Consider the following 21,103-nt stretch of genomic DNA (forward strand, 5'->3'; position numbering starts at 1 on the left):
TGTATCTTAACTATTGGACACCTTAATAATATCACAGCCAATTATCACAGCCAATATATGCTATCAGTCTTAATATCATAAACAAATTATGCTATCAGTCTTTCTCCACATCTTAATACTAATGTATTTTGTGGTTATGATAATTAAATTATTTTAAGATGGATTACCGTTGGTGGGGGAGGGAGGGGTTACAATAATTCTGTTGTTTAAATCCTTCCATTTTTTAGATTCCCAGGTAAAGAAGTTTCTGCTGTAGCTAATCATATATTTGGCTGTTTAGGGGTACCAGATAACTAAGAAAGGTAGATAATCTAATAATGAACGTTGGAAATAGCATGTTATACATCTTAATGCAAATATCTTAATGCAAATGATATTTGATTTTCCACATGTCTTTCTAACATTAGATATCAACTCTCTTCTTGAAGCAATAATATTCTTTTTTGCCTGTGATGGACAGCTGTTACTGTGACATTAAAAAGTGAATGACATGAAAAGATACTGAACATCATAAACCACAGTGAGATACTACCTCACACCCCCTAGATGGCTATAATCAAAAAAGGACAATTACAAATGTTGGTGAGGATGTGGAGAAATTGGAGTCCTCATATATTGCTGGTAGGAATGTTAAATGGTTCAGCACTTTGGAAAAGTTTGCTGTTCCTCAGAAAGCTAAATATAGAGTTAACATATGTGGCCAGCTGTGTACCCGAGCAAATTGAAAACATGTCTACTCAAAAACTTGTACATGACCATTTATGCAAGTGTTAATATTCAAAACAACTCAGATGTTCATCAAATGATGAATGGATAAATAAGATGAGGTATGTTCCTGCAATAGAGTTATTCAACCATATAAAGGAATGACAGTACAACATGAAGTTTGAAGTTAGCAACATGGATGGACCTGGAAAGCAGTATGATAAGTGAAAGAAGCCAGTTAAAAAAGGCTGTAGGTATTCTAATTAGTGCACAGACACCTATTCAACAATGTAACTGAAACAGAGGGAGCAATAATACAAGTATTGGCTATGATAAATGAATCAATGTAAAAAAGTAGAGAATAACCTGAGTCAGCCAGCTAAAATGATTGCAGTGTTGGGGCTAACTTTGAACCCAACCTAATATTTGTGTTTCAGTGGAGTAGTGTTACTGGCTTTCTGAATGACATGTTTAAAATTACCGTATGGCAATATCTGATTCATCAGATGCCAGCAGTTGGTTTGGCTGCCAGCCTCTTACCCAATATCAGTTTCTCTCTTTCTCGGGGCCATGGCAAGAAACAATTCTGACTGATGCAGGGCTCCAGTTTAGAGCACAGTTGGCCACCTCTCTAACTGTGGTTCATACCTTCCAGAGGGAATCCTGCTGGGAAAAAAAAATGAAGTGAAATTTTTTAAAAGGGCAACCAGAGGATAAATTGGGCATGATGAGTAACTATATGAACAAGCACTTGTTACTTTTTTTTTTTTTTTTTTTTTTTTAGATTTCTCTGGTCAAGACTTTATTCTTTCTTTATAGTCCTGTGGACATTAGAGATCAGGCTGGACATCGTTAAGAAATTGAAAAGTTTGATTAACCTTTGTAGTATTGTAAAATCAGTCCCTTTTCAAGTCATGATTTTTATGAACATATTTGTTTAAATAGGTATATAGAGAAATAGAATATAATCATAAAGTGTGGATTTTATAACTCTCAATTTAGTTTTGTATCTTCTACATACACTATGCTTGGTCCAAGATATACTAACAAAGAGACTTAAAGGGTTTTTTAATCTGCCCGTGTCCCAGAAGATACAATGAGGTCCTAACCTCCAATACTTCAGAATGTGGCCTCCTTTGGAAGTAGCATCTTTGTAAATGTAATTAAGATGAAGTCATACTGAACGATGGACACCTAATTCTATATGACTGGTGTCTTTATAAGATAGGGAAGAATGCGCCATATGAAGATGGAGGCAGATAACTGGGGTTAGTAGCCGCAAGCTGAGCAGTTCCTAATGCGAAACCCAAAAGCTTAAGAGAAAGGCATAGAACAGATTCTCCCCTTGAGCCTTTGAGAGAGCATGGCTTTGCTGACACCTTGACTTGGGACTTATGTCCTCCAGAGCTCTGAGAAAATAAATTTCTGTTGTTTTAAGCCACCCAGTTTGTGGTATTTTGTTAGAGCAAGCCCTAGGAAGCTAATACAGTGAGTATTAAGATTTTGAGACTATCCTACTCATATGTGTATTTAGTTATTTGTAAGTTATATACACTTTAAAATATAAACAAAAATTAGAAATTGAAGGATGAGATTAAATAGAAAATATTTTTTAATTTTTTCTTTTTGTAAACAAGTAGTTATGTGTTCTCCTAGATAGTGTTCACTTACTCCACTTACAAGACTACTTCTCTTAAGCAAATGCATATAATCAAGATAGCATTGTCAGATTCTGAGCTAGACTACCTGAGTTTAAAATGTTTCTTTTCCATATACTAGCTAGGTAACCTAGTTTTAAAATCTGTAAAACAGGGATAATAATGGCACTTAACTCATAGGGTATTAACAGGCCTAATATTTATAATCCATCTACGTGTTCCTAACCTGTAATAAGCACTGTATGAATGTAGCTAAAGAAAATGTTAGAAGTCAACCCTTCAGAAAAAGGAAGATAGTAGATTGCACAACGATTTGAAGGAAAACAATTGAGATCCAGACATAGAAGCACTTGACCTTTGTGGTTTAGGATCATCTCTATAAAGTAGGAAAGAAAGGTTTTTGTCAAAAATGAGGGATTAGACTTGACAATTTCATGTTAGTTTTAACTATGCCTTATTTCTGCCATGTTGTTACAGTTTTTGATGTAGATGTATAGCATGTCGTTCATTAGGTAAATTTTTTAGTATTTTGTACTTTTAGTGCTGTTATACATGTTTTTGCTTTTACATTTTATTTTCCAACTGTTTGTTCTTAGGATATGGGAAATATTTGATTTTTGTATATTAATCTTTTCTTTTGCATCCTTGCTAAATTGACTTCTTGGTTCTAGACTTTTGTAGATTCTTGAGATTTTCTGCATATACAGCCATGTCATCTGTTGATAAGGACAATTTTTTCCCCCCAGTCTTTATGCTTTTTCCTTTTTCCGTCCTAAGACCTTCAACAATAAAGTGTTGAAGTTATAAGAATGGACGTTTGTGCATTGTTCTGATTATAGGAGGAATACATTTTACAGTTCCCCCTTTAAGTTTGATGTTGTGGATATTTTAGAGATTTTATCTGATTGAGGAAGTTCCTTTTCCTTTTTGTTCTTAATGTTCTAATTGTGTTTTATGAATGGCTCTTGAATTTTTTTCTGCATTTGCAAGAGGATCATGTAAATTCGTGGATTTGATTGAATTGTTTTATTTTTGAGATTTTTTTTCTATTTATATTTATGAGAGATTGGCCTATAGGGTTTTTTCCCTTCTAATGTGTTGATTAGTTTTAATGCCAATAAAATGTGTTGGAAAGGGCTTTCTCCTGTTTTCTGAAGGGGTTTCTTTTAGGTCGGCCTTATTTCTTTCTTAAATTTTTGATAGGACTGGGCATGATGGTTCTCACCTGTAATCCCAGCACTTGAGGAGGCCAAGGCTGGAGAATTGCTTGAGCGCAGGAGGTCAAGACCAGTCTAGGTAACAAAGCAAGACCTCGTCTCTACAAATATATATATTTTTTTAATTAGCCAGGGTAGTGACATTCACCTGTGGTCCCAGCTACTTAAGAGGCTAAGGCAGGAGGGTCATTTTAGCCCACGAGGTTGAGGTTGCAGTGAGCCATGTTTGCACTGCTGTACCCCAGCCTGGGCAAAACCTGAGACCCTGTATCCAAAAAAAAAGTCAATAGATTTTACCAGGGAAACCATCTCTTGTAGGAAAGGGATTTTTAAATTGAGGATTATTTACATTTTTTTTTTTTTTTTTTGGAGACGGAGTTTCACTCTTGTTACCCAGGCTGGAGTGCAATGGCGCGATCTCGGCTCACCGCAACCTCCGCCTCCTGGGTTCAGGCAATTCTCCTGCCTCAGCCTCCTGAGTAGCTGGGATTACAGGCATGCACCACCATGCCCAGCTAATTTTTTGTATTTTCAGTAGAGACGGGGTTTCACCATGTTGACCAGGATGGTCTCCATCTCTTGACCTCGTGATCCACCCGCCTCGGCCTCCCAAAGTGCTGGGATTACAGGCTTGAGCCACCGCGCCCGGCCTATTTACATTTTTAATTTTGTATATGTGTTTGATAAACTTGTATTTTGTTAGAAATGTGTTCATTTCATCTAAGCTGTAGGACTGATTGAGACAGGGTCTCACTCTGTTGCCCAGGCTGGAGTGCAATGGCATAGTTGACTCCCTGCAGCCTCAACTTCCCAGGCTCAGGCAATCCTCCCAATTTTAGCCCCCTGAGGAGCTGGGACCACAGGTACATGCCACTGTGCCTGGCTAATTTCTTTGTTTTATATGGAGATGGGTTCACTTTGTTGCCCAGGCTGAAGAATTTATTTATACAAAGTTATTTCTGATATTTGTTATTCCTTTAATGTATGTGAGATCCATTTTAAAACTTAGGATGTTACTAATTTGACTTTTTAATTTTTTATTAAAACATCTTGCAAGGGATTTATCAGTAGTCTCAAAGGACCAATTTTTTGTCTTGTTAATTTTTTCTGTTATCTTGGTCTCTTTTCTATTACACTTGTTTGTATTCATCATCTTTTTGTCTACTTTTCAGTTAATCTCTTTCTAGCCTCTTGTATACATTTAGATCATCAATTTGTTTATAATGTAAGCATTTAAAGCTATAGATTTCCCTCTAAACTTTGTTAGCTGTATATTACAAATTTTATATTTTTATTTTCTAATTCTTCTTGATTCATGGCTTATTTAGAAGTTTGAGTTTTTTAAAGGAGTGTGAGGATTTTCTAGATACTTCATTGATGTCTCATTTAATTGTGTTACAGTCCAGCACATAGTGTGTGTGACTTTAGTCCTTGGAAATTTGTGAAAATTATTTTATGCTACAACCTGTAGCTTATCTTGATAAGAATTTCATATATTCATTGTAAATAATGTATTATAGTGTTCTAAATGTCATTTAGGTCAGGGTGGTTGACGGTGTTTATATCTTCTTAATCCTGTATGATATTTTTTAAATCTCCTTTGTCAGTTACGATGACAAAATCACCAGCTCTGATTTTGGAGTCACCTGTTTCTGCCTTTAGTCCTGTGAGTTTTTGTTTCATATATCTTTAATCTCTGTTACTATGATACAGAGATGATATGCATTTAGAATTACTACATTGTCCTAATGAATTCATATAAACATCACCATATCTTTTTTCTTACCTCAGTGGTTACATGATGTATTTTTATTTCTTTCAGTTTATCTGAATCTTTGTATTTATGGTGTGTTTCTTGGACAGCATTTTTTTGGTTTTATTTAACAATTTTTGTCTTTTAGTTGGAAAATTTAATTCACTTATATTTAGAGGAATTATTGATACCATTGGGTTTAGGCTACCATTTTGCAGATGTTTTTCTATTTGTTCTCTCTAGTTTTTGTTTTTCAGTTTTCCTGCCTTTTAGACTAATCAAGTGATTTTTGTTTCATTCTATTTACTCTCTTGGCTTTTTACCAATAACAGTATTATTTTCTCAGTTGGTATTCTGGTCATTACATTGTACTTACCATGTTATACCCAGAAGGTTACTTAAGTTGTAATATTTTATTTACAATGTCTTGTAAAATTTAAGAACTTACACTACTATAATTTCATTCATCCACCTCTGTTGTTTGTGCGATTATTGACATGTATTTTACTTAATAAAAATGTATGACCCCCAAGGTACAGTGTTATTTTTGCTTTAGACTTTAAGTTGATTTTTAAAGAAAATGAGAAGGGATAAAAAGGAGTGTTTTGTATTTACCTACATATATACCATGTTTGCTCCTTTTTGCTGCTTTTTGTTCCTTTCCTACAGACATTTCTTTCATTTGTTTTAGCACCGTTTCTTGGGGAGGCTTTCCTTTCTCCATTGATTTACATTGGCTCCTTTGTTGAAAATCAAGTGATAATATGTATGTGAGTCTGAGTTTGGGTCTGCTTTTAATCCAGTTAAATGTATTTTTTATTTCAGATAATTTATGTTTTAGCTATATAATTTTCATGTAAAAATCATTGATAATTTGTGTCCAGTTAATATGTAATATGGCCTGCTTTTGTTGACTGTTTATCTCTTGATTATGGGTTATTTTTTTCCTCCATCTTTGAATATCTTTTGTTTTTAACTAGATACTGGGTATTTTATATAAAATAATAGAGACTAAAATAAATATGCTTTCTTTGGAAAGACCCACCCTTTTCTCTCTCCAATTGCTAAGTTGAGGAGCTGATCCCTTCCCTGCTCTTAGGATTTGAGTTGGAAATGTGATAATTCCATGCTTTAATATCACATCACTCAGGTTTCAGGGAGGATCAGTCCTCTACCTCAGCAGGACTTTGAGGCATGAGGCTGCATATTCTCATTGCTTTCCAGCCTTGCCCAAGACTTCCTGTGCTACCATGTACTCAGCTAAAAACATGTATTGGAACTGACTAGTGAAGAGGACTAGCTCTGTGCTTGCAGCTTCTTAGGTTCCCATTGTCTGTGCATGGCCAGTGAAATTTTAATTGGCTTCGCTTTTGGCAGGCCCAGTCCTTTGTGTCCTGATTTGGCAGATGCTATCAGTAGTGAAAGTGATTACCACTGTCTTAACTGAGGAGGAACTCATCCCTCTCTCTAAATTAGTTCCTGCAGACTTATTTGGATCTATATCTGTAAGATAACTTTAAAGAAAAATAGGAGTTTTAAAATTTATTGTCTTACCTCTATTTCAGAAGCAAAGGATTTCCCCAGTCTTCTACCTACTAACTGTAAGGGGAACTCTATAGGAGTTTCTAATAAAAACAAAAGCTGCTTTTTTTCTCATTATGAACGGAATTATGCTCATAGAAAATTTGGGAATATGTAAAACCTAAGATGGTATCACATTGGGGATTAAGTTTTTTAAAACAAGAAATGAGAAAATGGTTATTTGTGCATTATATATTTCATAAGCTGAATTTGACAGTTGTGTTCACTTTGGCAGGGAGGCTTAACCTCTTATTTCTACCATTCTATGTCAGATAAAAGTTAGGTTATGATGTAACATTTCAAATAATACAACAAATGGATATTCATTATAAAAAATTAGAATAGTTAGAACAGGAAAACTTAAGCATTACATGTAATTGTATCTAGCAACAAATTAAAATTTTAAAAGGTTCAACTTTTACCAGAAATTAAAAACACAACGCTGTAATTAACCTCCGGAAAATAGCTAGAAAATGCAGAGAAATTCAGTAGGATGTCAGATTCTAGAGTTCCTGCTCTTGTTTACTACACTATATCTCTGGCTGATTTTAGGTGACATGGGGGAGAAATGGGTGCTTTTGGTACATATTGCTGAGGTTTAGAATATAATTAGTTATCATTTTGGGGATAAGGTCGAAAGAACAATCCAGGGTGATTCCCAGTTTTCTGGAAGGTTTGTGAACACTTTGGTCTATATTTTAGTAAATTAGACTTTTTAAAGCATACATTTTTATTGTATATTTTTAAGGTGTATAACATGATGTTTGGTGTATGTAGTGAAATGGTTACAATAGTAAACTAAATCCATCATCTCAATAGTCAGCTGTTTGTGTGTGTGATAAAGTCACCTCTTTGTGTGTGTGATCAACTCTAAATTTCCAGTGTATGACACAATATTGCAACTGTAGTCCTCAGGTTGTACATTAGATCTCTTAGGCTTACCTTACATAGGTACAACTTTTTTTTTATACCCTTTGACCTATAATCCTCCTGTTTCCCCCCAACCTGTAATCGCCATTTTATTGTGTTTCTATGTATTTGGTTAACAAAAAACCCCACATATGAGATTATGTCATGTTTCTTTCTATGTCCACCTTATTTCCATTAGCATAATGTCTTCCAGATTCATCTATGCCAAAAGTGGTAGGATATCTCTTTTTAAGGCTGAATAACATTCAGTTGTGTGTGTAACCCACCGTTTCTTTTTTCATTCATCTGTTGATGGGACACTTGGGTTGTTTTCTGTATCTTTGCTATTGTGAATAAAAGCAGCAAGAGAAAAAGCAATATGCCACATAACAAGGAAGTCTTCATTAGACAATCAGATTTCTCACCAGAAAGTTTGCAGACCGGCCAGGCGCGGTGGCTCACGCCTGTAATCCCAGCACTTTGGGAGGCCGAGGCGGGTGGATCACGAGGTCAAGAGATCGAGACCATCCTGGTCAACACGGTGAAACCCCGTCTCTACTAAAACTANCTAAAACTACAAAAAATTAGCTGGGCATGGTGGCGCGTGCCTGTAATCCCAGCTACTCAGGAGGCTGAGGCAGGAGAATTGCCTGAACCCAGGAGGTGGAGGTTGCGGTGAGCCGAGATCGCGCCATTGCACTCCAGCCTGGGTAACAAGAGCGAAACTCTGTCTCAAAAAAAAAAGAAAGGTTGCACACCAGGAGAGATGGGTGGTGTATTTAAAGGGCTGAAAGAATTAAAAAACAAAACTGAAATTAGCCGAGTATGGTAGTATGCACCTGTGGTCCCAGCTGCTCAGGAGGCTAAGGTGGGAGAATTGCTTGGGCCTAGGAGGCAGGGGTTGTACTGAGCCAAGATTGTGCTACTGCCCTTCACTCCAACATGGGTGACAGAGTGAGGCCCCATCTAAAAAAAAAAAAAGTACCCTTGCCAACCAAGAATACTATAACCCGGAAGGCTGTCCTTCAGAAAGGAAGGAGAAATAAAAAAATTTCTCAAAAGCTGAGGGAGTTCATTAGTGCTGGTGTGGTGAGGATGGGAAGCAACAGGCACACTCATTTATCGCTGGTCAGAATGAAAAACGGTATAGCCACTTTGGAAGACAGTTTGGTGATTTCTTACAAAACGAACCATATTTTTACCATATGTATGGTTTAGCAGCCTTGTTTCTCCTTGGTGTTTACCCAAATGAATTGAAAACTTAGGTCTACACAAAAACCTGCAGATAGATGTTCATAGCAGTTTTTTTATAATTAGCAAACTTGGAAGTAACCAAGATGTCTTTAATAGGTGACTGAGTAAATGGACTGATACATCCAAGTAAGGTGCAACAGGTCTTCAAGTAATGTCATTTCATTATAATGATGATTGGGGAAAGTTGGTTTTGTTGTACAATTATTTTGCTTAAAAAGTCAGTTTTCAAAAATGTATGGAAGATGTTAAATGAGGACTTGCTATATGACATTCTGGGGAAGGCAGAACTACGGAGACAGAAAGATAAGTGGTTACTGAGACTGTGTGGGAGGGAAGGAGGACTAGGTGGAGCACATGGCATTTTTAGGGCAGTGAAACTACTCTACTTGGTACTTTAAATGGATACACGTCATTATACATTTGTCAAAACCCAGAGAATGTGTAACATAGTGAGCCCTAATGTAAATTATGGACTTTCAGTGATAACGATTTGTCTGTGTAGGTTCATTATTATAAGAAATGGACCATTGTGGTGTGCGGGTATTGATGGGGAACTTGGGGAAGCAGGCCAGGGGTCATATGGGAGCTCTTTGTACTTTCTGTTCAGTTTTGGTATGATCTTGAAAATACTCTTTAAAAAAATGGTCTATAATTAAAAATTAATGTCCCCTTAAAAGATAATAGATCAAAAAAAAAACCGGGTGAATATTTGCAAATAGATGACAAGTCTAAAACTGATTTTTAAGTTTAAAAATGTACATATCAAGAAGAAAAAAATAGTTAATAGAACTGGCTAAAAGAACAGGAATACACTATTTCAACAACAACAACAAAAAGTTGCTCCCTTTAAACCTATCATATTGGCAGATATCAACATGTAGTGACACAGTGTGACACACTAGCTTATAAATTCTTGATAAGATGAAACATTTTTGAGAGGGTATTTTGGCACTTAACAAAAGTTTAACACATTTCATTTGACATTGGTTAATTTGTCAAACAAAGGTTTGACAAATGTGTTCTACAAATATATGTAAACTTGTATATAAAGTTACATGCATAAGGATTTCTCTAGGTGGTTTAGCTGTAAGTAGATAACTGCTAATTCACACTGGCTCTCAAATAGGATATTTATAATATTACCTCTCCTAAGTGGAAGGCCTGTGGTAGGCGAAACTTCAGTAGCAGCATTTATGTATGAATAATTCATAGGCTAATCATCAGTTCCTTGCCTATGTTATTTTTCAGAAAAATTTTTTTTAAAAAAAGGCTTCTATTGTTAGCTTATTTTAAGTTTTTAACATTTGTCTTTTTTTGTAATCTGTAATTCTAACTCATCACATCTCACTGAACGCCTATTAGTCTAAGTGATCCTACTGGTCATTTCTAAGTATTTAGACGAGTAAACAGTTAAAAGATATGAATAATTGGGCAGTTTCCTCCATTTCTAATAGTGGCTTTGTTTATTTTATATTGGCTTCAGGAAACATCAGCGAATTTTAGCTCATTGTTCTAAATATATTTTGACCTTTCTTAGTTGTACCTGTTGTGACTTGCCAGCAGATTTTTCAAACTGAGAAATAAAGAATGAACATAACTTAATTGTGTTGTGGAAGACTGTTCTGTCTTTTAAAAAATAAGCATTTCTTCTCTATTTCTGATTCATTTATTTAGGGGCTGCCATTTCACCTTTATTGCTTGGTATTTTATGTCACAGTCATAATGGTGTGTAGTAGGGAGGAGGTGTGTAAGGCAGTCTGACCTATCTTATTCTTTTTGTTGAGACAGAGTCTTATTTTCGCCCAGGCTGGAGTGCAGTGGCACGATCTCAGCCTACTGCAACCTCTGCCTCCTGGGTTCAAGTGATACTTCTGCCTCAGCCTCCCAAGTAGCTGGGATTACAGGTGTGCACCACCACACCCTGCTAAGTGTTGTGTTTTCAGTAGAGACAGGGTTTCACTGTGTTGGCCAGGCTGTTCTTGAATTCCTGACCTCGTGATCCATCCTCCTCAGTCTCCCAGAGTGCTGGGATTACAGGTGTGAGCCACCATGCCTGGCCTGACCTATCTTATTCTACATTTATACTCTTGGTATACCTTTGAAGCTTGGGTTATGCTCTTTTAGATAACTTTCCCTAAATGTGTAGAGAATGATGATCATAAAATATATTTTATATTTTTAATACGATTATTTATCAATGTTTACAGCAAATGTGTTTTAAAATTGAGTTGCATGGAATTGCACAGAGTAGTTGTGCCATGATTTTCCATCTGTTGTCTGTGGTGGTTCTTATTTTGTGTACTTTTACCCCCTTATTTTCTTGAGTAGATTTAGCCTGTTTACTCAAAAGAGGAACCGGATCATTTTCTAAGAAAGTGCAGTTTACCAAAACTGACTCTAGAAAATAGAACAAGTCATGCTTCATAGAATAATGTCTCATAGGAAACTCTATAAAGTTACTAACTATAAATAATTTCACAGAAGAATTCTACCAAACTTTTAAAGAATATGCTCTTACAATGCTATTTGAACCTTTGCATAAGATAAAGTTGCTAGATTGTCATAGCATTGACTACAGAGCCTTACAAACATAGCACTCATCTAAAATTAGGCTCATACTGCTTGAGACTATTGATGCAAAACTCCTAAATAAGTATTTTATTGCTGTCAGCCTCAAAGCCAATGCCATGCTTAATCAGAAAAATGGTGGAAATATTACTCTAAAAGTCCAGAGTAAGATAACATCCACTGTCACCACTGTTTCATCCCAAAGTGTGACACTAACCCGAAGATGATTGATAAATCATGTAGAAGGGTTTTTTTTAGTGCCACATGATCAAAATGAGGATTAAGAGTCATAAAACCAGTGACCAAATATTTGTAACTCATACCATAAAAAGACTTATATCCCTAATATATGTAAAAAGCTTTCAAACAATCAGTAAGAAAATGATCAACATCGCAAAAAGAAAACAACAGACTATACAGAAAGGAAACACAATATAAACATGTGTAAAGCCACTCAAAATTAAAACTGTACTTGTGACCATGTCTCCATCTATAAGCAGTAACACCATAGGCATCACTTTACTATGTTGTGACTGGTCATGTAAACTGGCACAACCTTGACGAATGATAATTTTACCCAAATTTATCAAAATTGCACATGACACAAACCTTTCAACCTGGCAGTTTCTTGTTTAGGATTGTATCCTTCAGATGTGATTGGAAACATGCAAAATGGTCAAGATTAGTTACTGCAATCTTATGGCACTGATTCTTATAGCAAAAGATAAAAAATATCCTGAATATTTGTCAGTATGGGATCCCAATGTTATGTGACTAATTATGTAGACAGACAAATAAGGAAACACATCGTGAACAATTTGATAGAATAATATAGAAATTCAAAAACTATTACCACTTATGTGTAAAAAGAAAAGGCACAGAACAAAAATATATCTGCTTATGAGGTTCATAGAATATTTTGGAAAGATACCCAAGGAACGGTCAACATTAGATACCTTTGGGAAGATGAACTGTAGACTAGAAGCCAAAACTGTACCCTTTTGTACCTTTTATACAGGAGTCCCCTTTCTCCCCCACCCAATTAAATTTAAGCACTTACATATTCTGAATTCTTAGTATTTAAATGATCTTTGTATTGTTGATAATTATAACCAGGTACAGCTAGTTTTATGATTACTTGATCAGAAGTTCTGGAAATATTTATTATTAAATTAAATCCTTTTGTTTTAGGCTCTCCAGCAGAACTATCTCCTACTACTCTTTCCCCTGTTAATCATAGCTTGGGTAAGTTGCAAATACGTTCCCCTCATCATATTTATACTGTATCATCTGCTTAATAATAATCCTCTCTAGGAGTTATATATATATATATATATGTGTGTATATATATATATATATATATATATGAAAGAGATCCTAAGAAATAATCAAATGATTATGTATGTGGTTTACAATGATACTTTTAAAAAAGAATACTGATATCATCCCTCAATATTATTAACAGTCTTTTCTGCTGGAACAAGAAATGGGTTTAATCTTTTTATTATTGAAATCATATTCATAGAAAATCATATAACCTATTATGGCTAGATTTTTATGGTTATGTTTATTTTATGATGTAGCAATTAATAAAAGATGTGTATTGCATATATACACATTGACATAAATATGTATACGTGTATGAGAATATAAATATGAGAGCATGTGTGTATATGTACAGATGTGTATGTGTACAGTCCCTTCATAACCATGAGTTCTGCATCTCCAGATTCAACCAACTGCAGGTTGAAAATACTCAGGAGAAAATGAAAATAACAAAAGCTAATACATATTTTTTGAGACAGATCTCGCTTTGTCACCCATGCTGGAATGCAGTGGTGTGATCTCGGCTCACTCCAACCTCTGCCTCCTGGGTTCAAGCAGTTCTCCTGCCTCAGCCTCCTGAGTAGCTGGGACTACAGGTGCATGCCACCACACACAGCTAATTTTTGTATTTTTAGTAGAGATAGAGTTTCATCGTGTTGGCCAGGCTGGTCTCAAACTCCTGGCCTCAAACGATCCACCTACCTTGGCCTCTTAAAGTGCTGGTGTGAGCCACCATGCCTGGCCCAAATTTTAAAATACAGTATAACAACTATGTAACATTTACATTGTTAGATATTATAAATAATCTAGAAATGATTTAAAGTATAAGGATGATGTGAATATACGTTACATGCAAATACTATGTGATTTTATGTCAGGGACATGAACATCTGAGGATTTTTAGTGGGGTAGGAGGGCGGGGGGCAGTCCTGGAACCATACCCTGTAAATACCAAAGGATGACTATGTATACATTTCTGTATTACTATTACTATTTTTGCCATCATTTTACCCTGCTGTTTCACAATTTCTCTTTGGTTGTTACATGTTTGGAATTTATTCTACAAAATTGTGAAGTTTTTTCTTTTGTAATATTTCTTAACGATATGTTTTAGTCAAAATTGCAGCAGCTAAATATATAGTTTTCCAGTGAAAAAAGTAGTCTCTTGACTCTATGGTCTGTTTCTACTTGCATGATGCTTTCCAGTTCTTATATATGAATGGGTTTTCTATTTTTGTAGCTAGGGTATCTCACCAAAAATTTGATGTTAAAATAGACAAATGTCAAAAATATCATATTTTGTATATTTTTATCATGAATGTTTTTCTTTGTGTGGCTTTTGACTCATCTTTGATCCAGCTTTATCTTACCTCACATTAGTTTTTTTATGTGCTTTAGAAATGTACCAAGTATGGCAAGTTGACTTACTTTGTGATTGTTTTGTGGTTGAACAGTAGCTAGACTAAAACTACTGGTAAAACAAATAATCCAACATAAAGTGATTTAATGACATGGGAGAAATTTGAAAAAATCTTGTATGATCTATGAGACTGGAGTTTTGAGTGAAAAATACTGAGAATCTAGTATGATCTATGGAAACTGATATAGATGTATGTCTACTTCCTGAGCTTTTGCCAATGCATGCTCGCATAGAGCATGTAAAGATGATTGTATTCAATCCATTTTTGGCTTAAATTGTTCACACCTTTTTTTTTTTTTTCTTTTTCAGATTTACAGCCAGTTACTTACTCAGAACCTGCATTTTGGTGTTCAATAGCATATTATGAATTAAATCAGAGGGTTGGAGAAACCTTCCACGCATCACAACCCTCACTCACTGTAGATGGCTTTACAGACCCATCAAATTCAGAGAGGTTCTGCTTAGGTTTACTCTCCAATGTTAACCGAAATGCCACAGTAGAAATGACAAGAAGGCACATAGGTATGTTTCATTTTCCTTGTTGTGAAAAACCAGTGCTGTATACTCATAATGTAGGCATTGCATGGTGTGCCAAATGAAGAGCTTCTGTGCAGTAAAACAGCATTCTCTCTGGAGGTTTAAGTGCCAACACATTTAAGTGCACAGGCTTCACTGCTTCTAATAGATCCTGGTGATTCTTCAGCTGCAAACTCTATAACTTTTATTTGGCACCCTTGATACTGGAAAGTTCTTCAATAAATATGTTTTAAGATAAGTTTAATTTGCTGAGTCTCTACCAGTCATAAAATTGTGATGTTCAGATTTTGGGGTTAATACGTTTTTATAAATCTTTTTTTTTTAGTTTCTTTATGTATCTCCTGGGTTTTTTTTCCCCCTTTGGTGAACTCATATATTAAATCAAATCTGCTTTGCTTGCTGTTCATCTGAAATGAGATCTCTAAGACAAGAATTGTCATTTAATATAGTGGAAAATGTAATTCAGGGAGATCTCGAAATGTGATCTGGGGACTTCCGGTAGTCCCAGAAATCCTTTCAGCTAGTTTGTGAGGTCAAAGTTATTTTTGCCAGGGTGAGTGGATCACCAGTGCTTAGGAATTTGAGACCACCCAGGTCAACATGGTGAAACCCCATCTCTACTAAAAATTAAAAAAAAAAAATTAACCAGGTTTGGTGGTGTATGCCTCTAGTCCCAGCTACTTGGGAGGCTGAGCCATGAGAATTGCTTGAGCCCCAGAGGTGAAGGTTGCAGTAAGCCGAGATTGTGCCACTGCATTCCAGCTGGGCTGCCGAGTGAGCCTCCATCTCAAGAAAAAAAGTTATTTTCATAGTAGTACGGAGATACTGTTTACCATTTTTACTCTCATTCTCTCATTGAGTACACAGTGGAATATTCCAGAGCCTACATGCATATGATTTTGCAAGAGATGAAATGTAGATTTGATAATGAGACTCCAACTTTGTTACACTAGACATTAAAGAGATTTGCAAAAATGTGAAATGTTGCCACTCTTTTTTTGCTTTGGAAACAGTTTCATAAACATTGTTTGTGTTAATATGTAATGGATTTATTGTGTGATTTTTAAATGATTTTTTTTAAAATCTCAGTTTTTCTATCTAATATGGCCATTTTCCATAATATTCACATAAACAAAAGCACTTTGGGGGTCCTCAGTATTTCCTTAACGATGAAGTGAAAAAGTGTGAGAGCCACTAATAATTGGACACCATTCTTATCACCTTAAAGTAACTTCTTTTAACAATAGTTTGCTTCTGTTTTTTTTTTTTTTTTCTTCTAATTAACCATGGTAAATTTTTTAATAGAAGTGGTAAGTATGAACATCCTATGTCTTGTTTCTGATCTTATGGGAAAAGCATTGAATAATTAACCATCACCTTCTGTGAGATGTAATGCTGGTTATGACTAGAAGATCTATTACTTGGTTCCATGTGGAAGCTCTCGAATCTTGCTTGATGTATAAATTTGGATGATCTTGTTAAGATACCCAGGTGTCACTGTAGGTGCTTTAAAAGAGTTAGTTTTTTGTCCTTCCGTCTTAATTGAGGTTCTGTAAAAAAAGTTTAATGGGTTTTCTCTGCTCTGTTCACTTCTCCCTCCAAAGTTTTGCTGTAATTATTAGGTTATCTTTTCATTTTTGATTTCTAGTTTTGCAGCTGATTTTGGTCAGGGAATATAGCCTGAAAAAGCTCTACTTTTTGGACTTAATGTTTTCCCAATGACCATGTGCATGATTGTTCTACAAATATTCCATAGTCTTAACAGAACCAGGGTACCAGGTTCTGTAGTTATTAAATCTGGCATGGTTTTATGAGTTTTTTTTTTTTCTTTCTATGAAACAAATTACCACAAACTCAGTGGCCTAAAATACCAATTTTTTATCTCACAGTTTCTGTGGATCAGGATTCCAGACATGGATTAGGTGGTCTTCTTAGGGTTTAACAAGGTGAAAATTGAGGTGTCAGCTGGCCTGTGTTCTTAGCTGGAGCTTGAGGTCCTCTTAAGCCCACATGGTTGTGGCAGAGTTCAGCTCCTGGGTGCCACCTGAATTCCTTGCTATACGATCCCATCTGTCTTCAAAGTCAGCAGTGGAGCATGCCTTTGTGTTGAATCCCTATCATGCTTTGAATTACTTTAGCCCAGGACAGTCTGGTCTTTTTTAAAGGATTGCCTGATTAAGTCAGGCCCACCAAAGATAACCTCCCTTTATTAAGGTTACCTGATTTGCTGCCTTAATTACATCTGAGAAATTTCTTAACAGCAGCACTTAGTGTCTGATTAACAGAGAATGTATGTGCATTTCAAGGCTGAGACTCTTAGGTGCTGTTACAACTCTGCCTCTCAATTGTTTTTTTTAAAATCCTTGTATCTCATTATTTTGCATGTGTGATCTGTCAGATTCTGAAAGAAGTATATTAAAAATCTCCCAGTAGAATTTTTTCTCACCTAATTAGGCTTATACATCTAGAGGTTTGGTTTCTACCATAATATATAGTTTTTAAAATGGTGAATGACTCTTAACCTCTTGATATTTTTACATCATTTTTCTTAACCTTAGTGGGATCTTTAAAAAAAATACAGTTGTAATGAAGATATATTTCTCCAAACATTAGTGAATTCCTTCAAAATTAACTCAATCTTTTACTTCTTTTAAAATAATATATATCATTTGTGTGAAACTATTTTATTGTCTACTTTTTCTACAATGTTTAAATACTTTTGATATGCATGTATTTTAAAATCAATAAAATTATTGTTAGAAAATACTTAGAGAAATATACAGTAGTATATTTAAAGTTAGATTTCAGAAAGACTTTATCTGTGAAAAAGATTCTGGAAATACCTTATATCATTTTAGAATTTTTCCAAGAAAATGCTTCCAAAGTCAAACTGAAATAGTAAATGTTACAAAACTAATCTCTTATGTATTTTGTTTCAGGCAGAGGAGTGCGCTTATATTATATAGGTGGGGAAGTTTTTGCTGAGTGCCTAAGTGACAGTGCAATCTTTGTGCAGAGCCCCAATTGTAATCAGAGATATGGCTGGCACCCTGCAACAGTGTGTAAAATTCCACCAGGTATGGATTCAATAATGTAAATAAACCTATTATGTCAACTTGCTTTGTTTTTCTGGTTGCTAGTTTTAGGAATCAGGAGATGATTGCATGCTCATATTCTAAAACTTGTAACCCTTTTAAAATTATTTTTAATAATACTCTTTTTTGACAGTTTCTTGTACTTTTTTGAATCATAGGCTGTAATCTGAAGATCTTCAACAACCAGGAATTTGCTGCTCTTCTGGCTCAGTCTGTTAATCAGGGTTTTGAAGCCGTCTATCAGCTAACTAGAATGTGCACCATAAGAATGAGTTTTGTGAAAGGGTGGGGAGCAGAATACCGGTATGAAATGCATATTTGTTTCTTAAATTTCCACAGTGTAATTGTGTTTCATTCTATTCTTGCATATTCTGGAGTTGTTTTGTATTTATTCTCATTGAGGTTACAGTGTCAGCTGATCTCTATGTAAAATAAAGTTGGAGGCCTCCAAATTCAAAACTATTGAAAATTACTGGGCTGCCATTATGGAAGATATCATTAAAATATGTACAGGCATGCATTTTAACATAATGCAGTGTTAAATATCACAAAAGGGGTGTGTATGAAGGGTTATGTCAGTTTATGGAAGGAGAGATGTTTTCACATGGTGCTCAAGGAAAACTTAATGGCACATATCTAGTTGTAAAAGATGTTTTGGATTTCAGTAGTCATAAATGGGACAGGCAGAGTTGGGAAGTGATAATCTTGACAATAGCATTAGCAATTCAGTATGGAGTATAGAACAGGCTGTACAAATAAGTTGAGACAAACTAAATGTAGGTTAGGAGGAGGAACTTCATTCAGAAGTAGAAGGGATACTTGCTAATGTGCCAGACACTGTGCTGTTTAAAGTGTAGTATCTAAAAATTACTCTCTCTTAATTAGATCTTTATAAGGTTGAAATAAATGAAATTGCTGTCCTTGTAGGTAACAAATGGTTCAAACTAATAAATATTTGGAAATAGGCATAGAAAACTGATAATTTGCCCAAGGTTACATTATAAGTGGTTGAGATCGGACTGGAAGATAGTTCTTCTGGACTCTTAACCTATTCAGTTATATATTTAAGTTTTACAAAACCTAATTTGCCATCAGTAGATAAGATAGACTAGATTATTGATAAGCAATAGATTGGATTTCGCATCAGAGGGAAGACTTCTTTACCATATTTAAAGGTAGAAATTAAGTAAAATACCAGCCTTCCTTCAATTTGTATTGCTTACTTTTTGTACGCCTGCTGAAGAAATAATTCATGTAGTATAGTGATTGTATTCCTGCTTCTTCCAGCAATTTGGTGCCTTCCACATTTATTTTATTTCTTTTGGACTTGCTTGTCTAAAGTTTTGTCAGAAATCTGACTTTGAGATTGTGAAATGTGAGGTCTACCTGTTGAATACTTTTTAAAAAATATGTTACATGCTTCTATCTGAGAATCAAGACTTGTCATTATTTTGTCTGAGCTATATTGGTAGAATAATTCATTTTGTGATTTTGCTGTAGTTCTCTTTTGATTATTACCCTTTTGAGATGTTGTTACCTGTAAAGAATGCTGAATGCCGTTTTTCAAAACTTTAGACTTGAACTGAGTTGATAGCAAAATTAGATTTAAATTATATTGTCTAATAATAAGTTTTCAGGTCAGACTTTTTTTTTTCTTCCAAAGGTTAGAATAATGCAAAATGTGGTAGGAATTTAGTGGAAGTAAGAGTGAACTGCAGAGAGAATTAAATGTTTATCTATAAATCTTCTAAGAACAGTTTTAATTGGTAAAGATACTACCCTTCATTCACTGTGGACCCTGCTATTCTTTAACTCAGATATAAAGTAAAATCTTTAATTACAGAAGCAGCAATATACAGTATGTGTTTATGAATATTTGGAGTCAGGTATATCTGACTTTGGAAAATCAAGTCGTTTCCTGTAACATTTACAAATCAAAATGGCAAATATCCATTTATCTGTGGACTTGTGGGTAGTTACCAGGAACTTTTTGTCATTAATCATTCTGGAGCTGAGGAATAGACCTAATGTGCAGGTTTTTAAAACTATTTTTTTTTAAATTTCTTTAATGCCATCTTGGTTGTTAGCATAAAAATTAGGAAATGTAGTAAACAGGGAATTTAGATGTATGAAGAATTCATATTTGAGAAATATATCTGAGGGGCAGCCTTCTTAAACCTACTCCCCTTGGGTGACCTGGATTATGAATTATTCTTGAAAGGGAAGCTGGACAGAGGAGACAAGGGCAGCCAGGACTATTGTTAAGCTATCTGCCACAGTGGGTGGGTCACTAGAACCGACACCCTTGGGGAAACTTTGGGAAACAGTACACAGTGTGCAGAATTATCCCACCCAGGGGAACAGAAGTGCTGGGCATGTAAATGTCAATTTCTGTTGCCTTGGTTGAGGGCTGCTCCTGGGGATGTTAATTTCCTGGCACTTTTAGCCTGCTTCTCTGGGTATATCAGAGAAGTTCCTGGGGACAGAAATGCAGATACCTGCAGCTGGAAGTTGCCTAGAGCACACTGAAAAATCTGAAGAGTATGGTGGGGTGCTGATACCATCTGCCTCAGAAAACGACATTCTTGGAAGCACAGTTTTAAATTATATTGAAGCTGTGTCGCTTGGAAGTGAACAGTTAATAATGGGCTTTTCTCATAATTGAAGGGCTGTTAGTCTATAGAAGCAAGTGGGTTTATTGACTTACTCTGTGTAGCAGATAAGATGGAACTAAAATCAGTGCGTGGAAGTGTCAGGATATCATTGAATAATTTGTAATTCCCATAGAGTTGCCCCTTTTGTTGAAGCACTGTTAAAAGCCCAAATGGTGTTGCTAAGAGGGATGTTCATTGGCTTAGTCAGGGAAAGTTGAACTCCAGCTTTTAACACTCTCTGTGGTAAGGGTTTAGCTTGGGCCAGGATTTTGTTTTTGATATACTTTTATTTAGACTCCATTTGATTATTTGCGTATCTACTGTTCTGTAGTTGATTTGTTACGTACAGTGACTGTATGTATGTCTTGGTTTGCTTGGGAGAATCCTGATTCATGTCTCTCCTTCTGGCTTTATTTATTTATTTTT

At 35.3% G+C, this 21,103-nt stretch overlaps 1 protein-coding gene across 9 annotated transcripts in view; it reads left to right on the top strand.

The window, feature by feature from the left end:
- Positions 1 to 21,103, top strand: part of SMAD2 (SMAD family member 2) — an 87,464-nt gene that overhangs the window by 59,445 nt on the left and 6,916 nt on the right. For 6 of the 9 annotated variants that reach the window (XM_017529673.2, XM_017529672.2, XM_017529679.2 and 3 more), the window contains 4 exons: positions 12,837 to 12,890; positions 14,701 to 14,913; positions 17,868 to 18,005; positions 18,182 to 18,482. In XM_017529673.2, coding sequence (XP_017385162.1) covers positions 12,837 to 12,890; positions 14,701 to 14,913; positions 17,868 to 18,005; positions 18,182 to 18,453 — 677 coding nt within the window. In that variant the 3' untranslated portion in view covers positions 18,454 to 18,482. Of the gene's footprint in view, positions 1 to 12,836; positions 12,891 to 14,700; positions 14,914 to 17,867; positions 18,006 to 18,181; positions 18,483 to 21,103 lie in introns of those variants that run through there. The other 3 variants (XM_017529677.2, XM_017529681.2, XM_017529678.2) reach the window with 1 other exon arrangement.

This window comes from Cebus imitator, unplaced genomic scaffold, assembly GCF_001604975.1.
Source record: "Cebus imitator isolate Cc_AM_T3 unplaced genomic scaffold, Cebus_imitator-1.0 Scaffold60, whole genome shotgun sequence".
NCBI lineage: Eukaryota > Metazoa > Chordata > Mammalia > Primates > Cebidae > Cebus > Cebus imitator.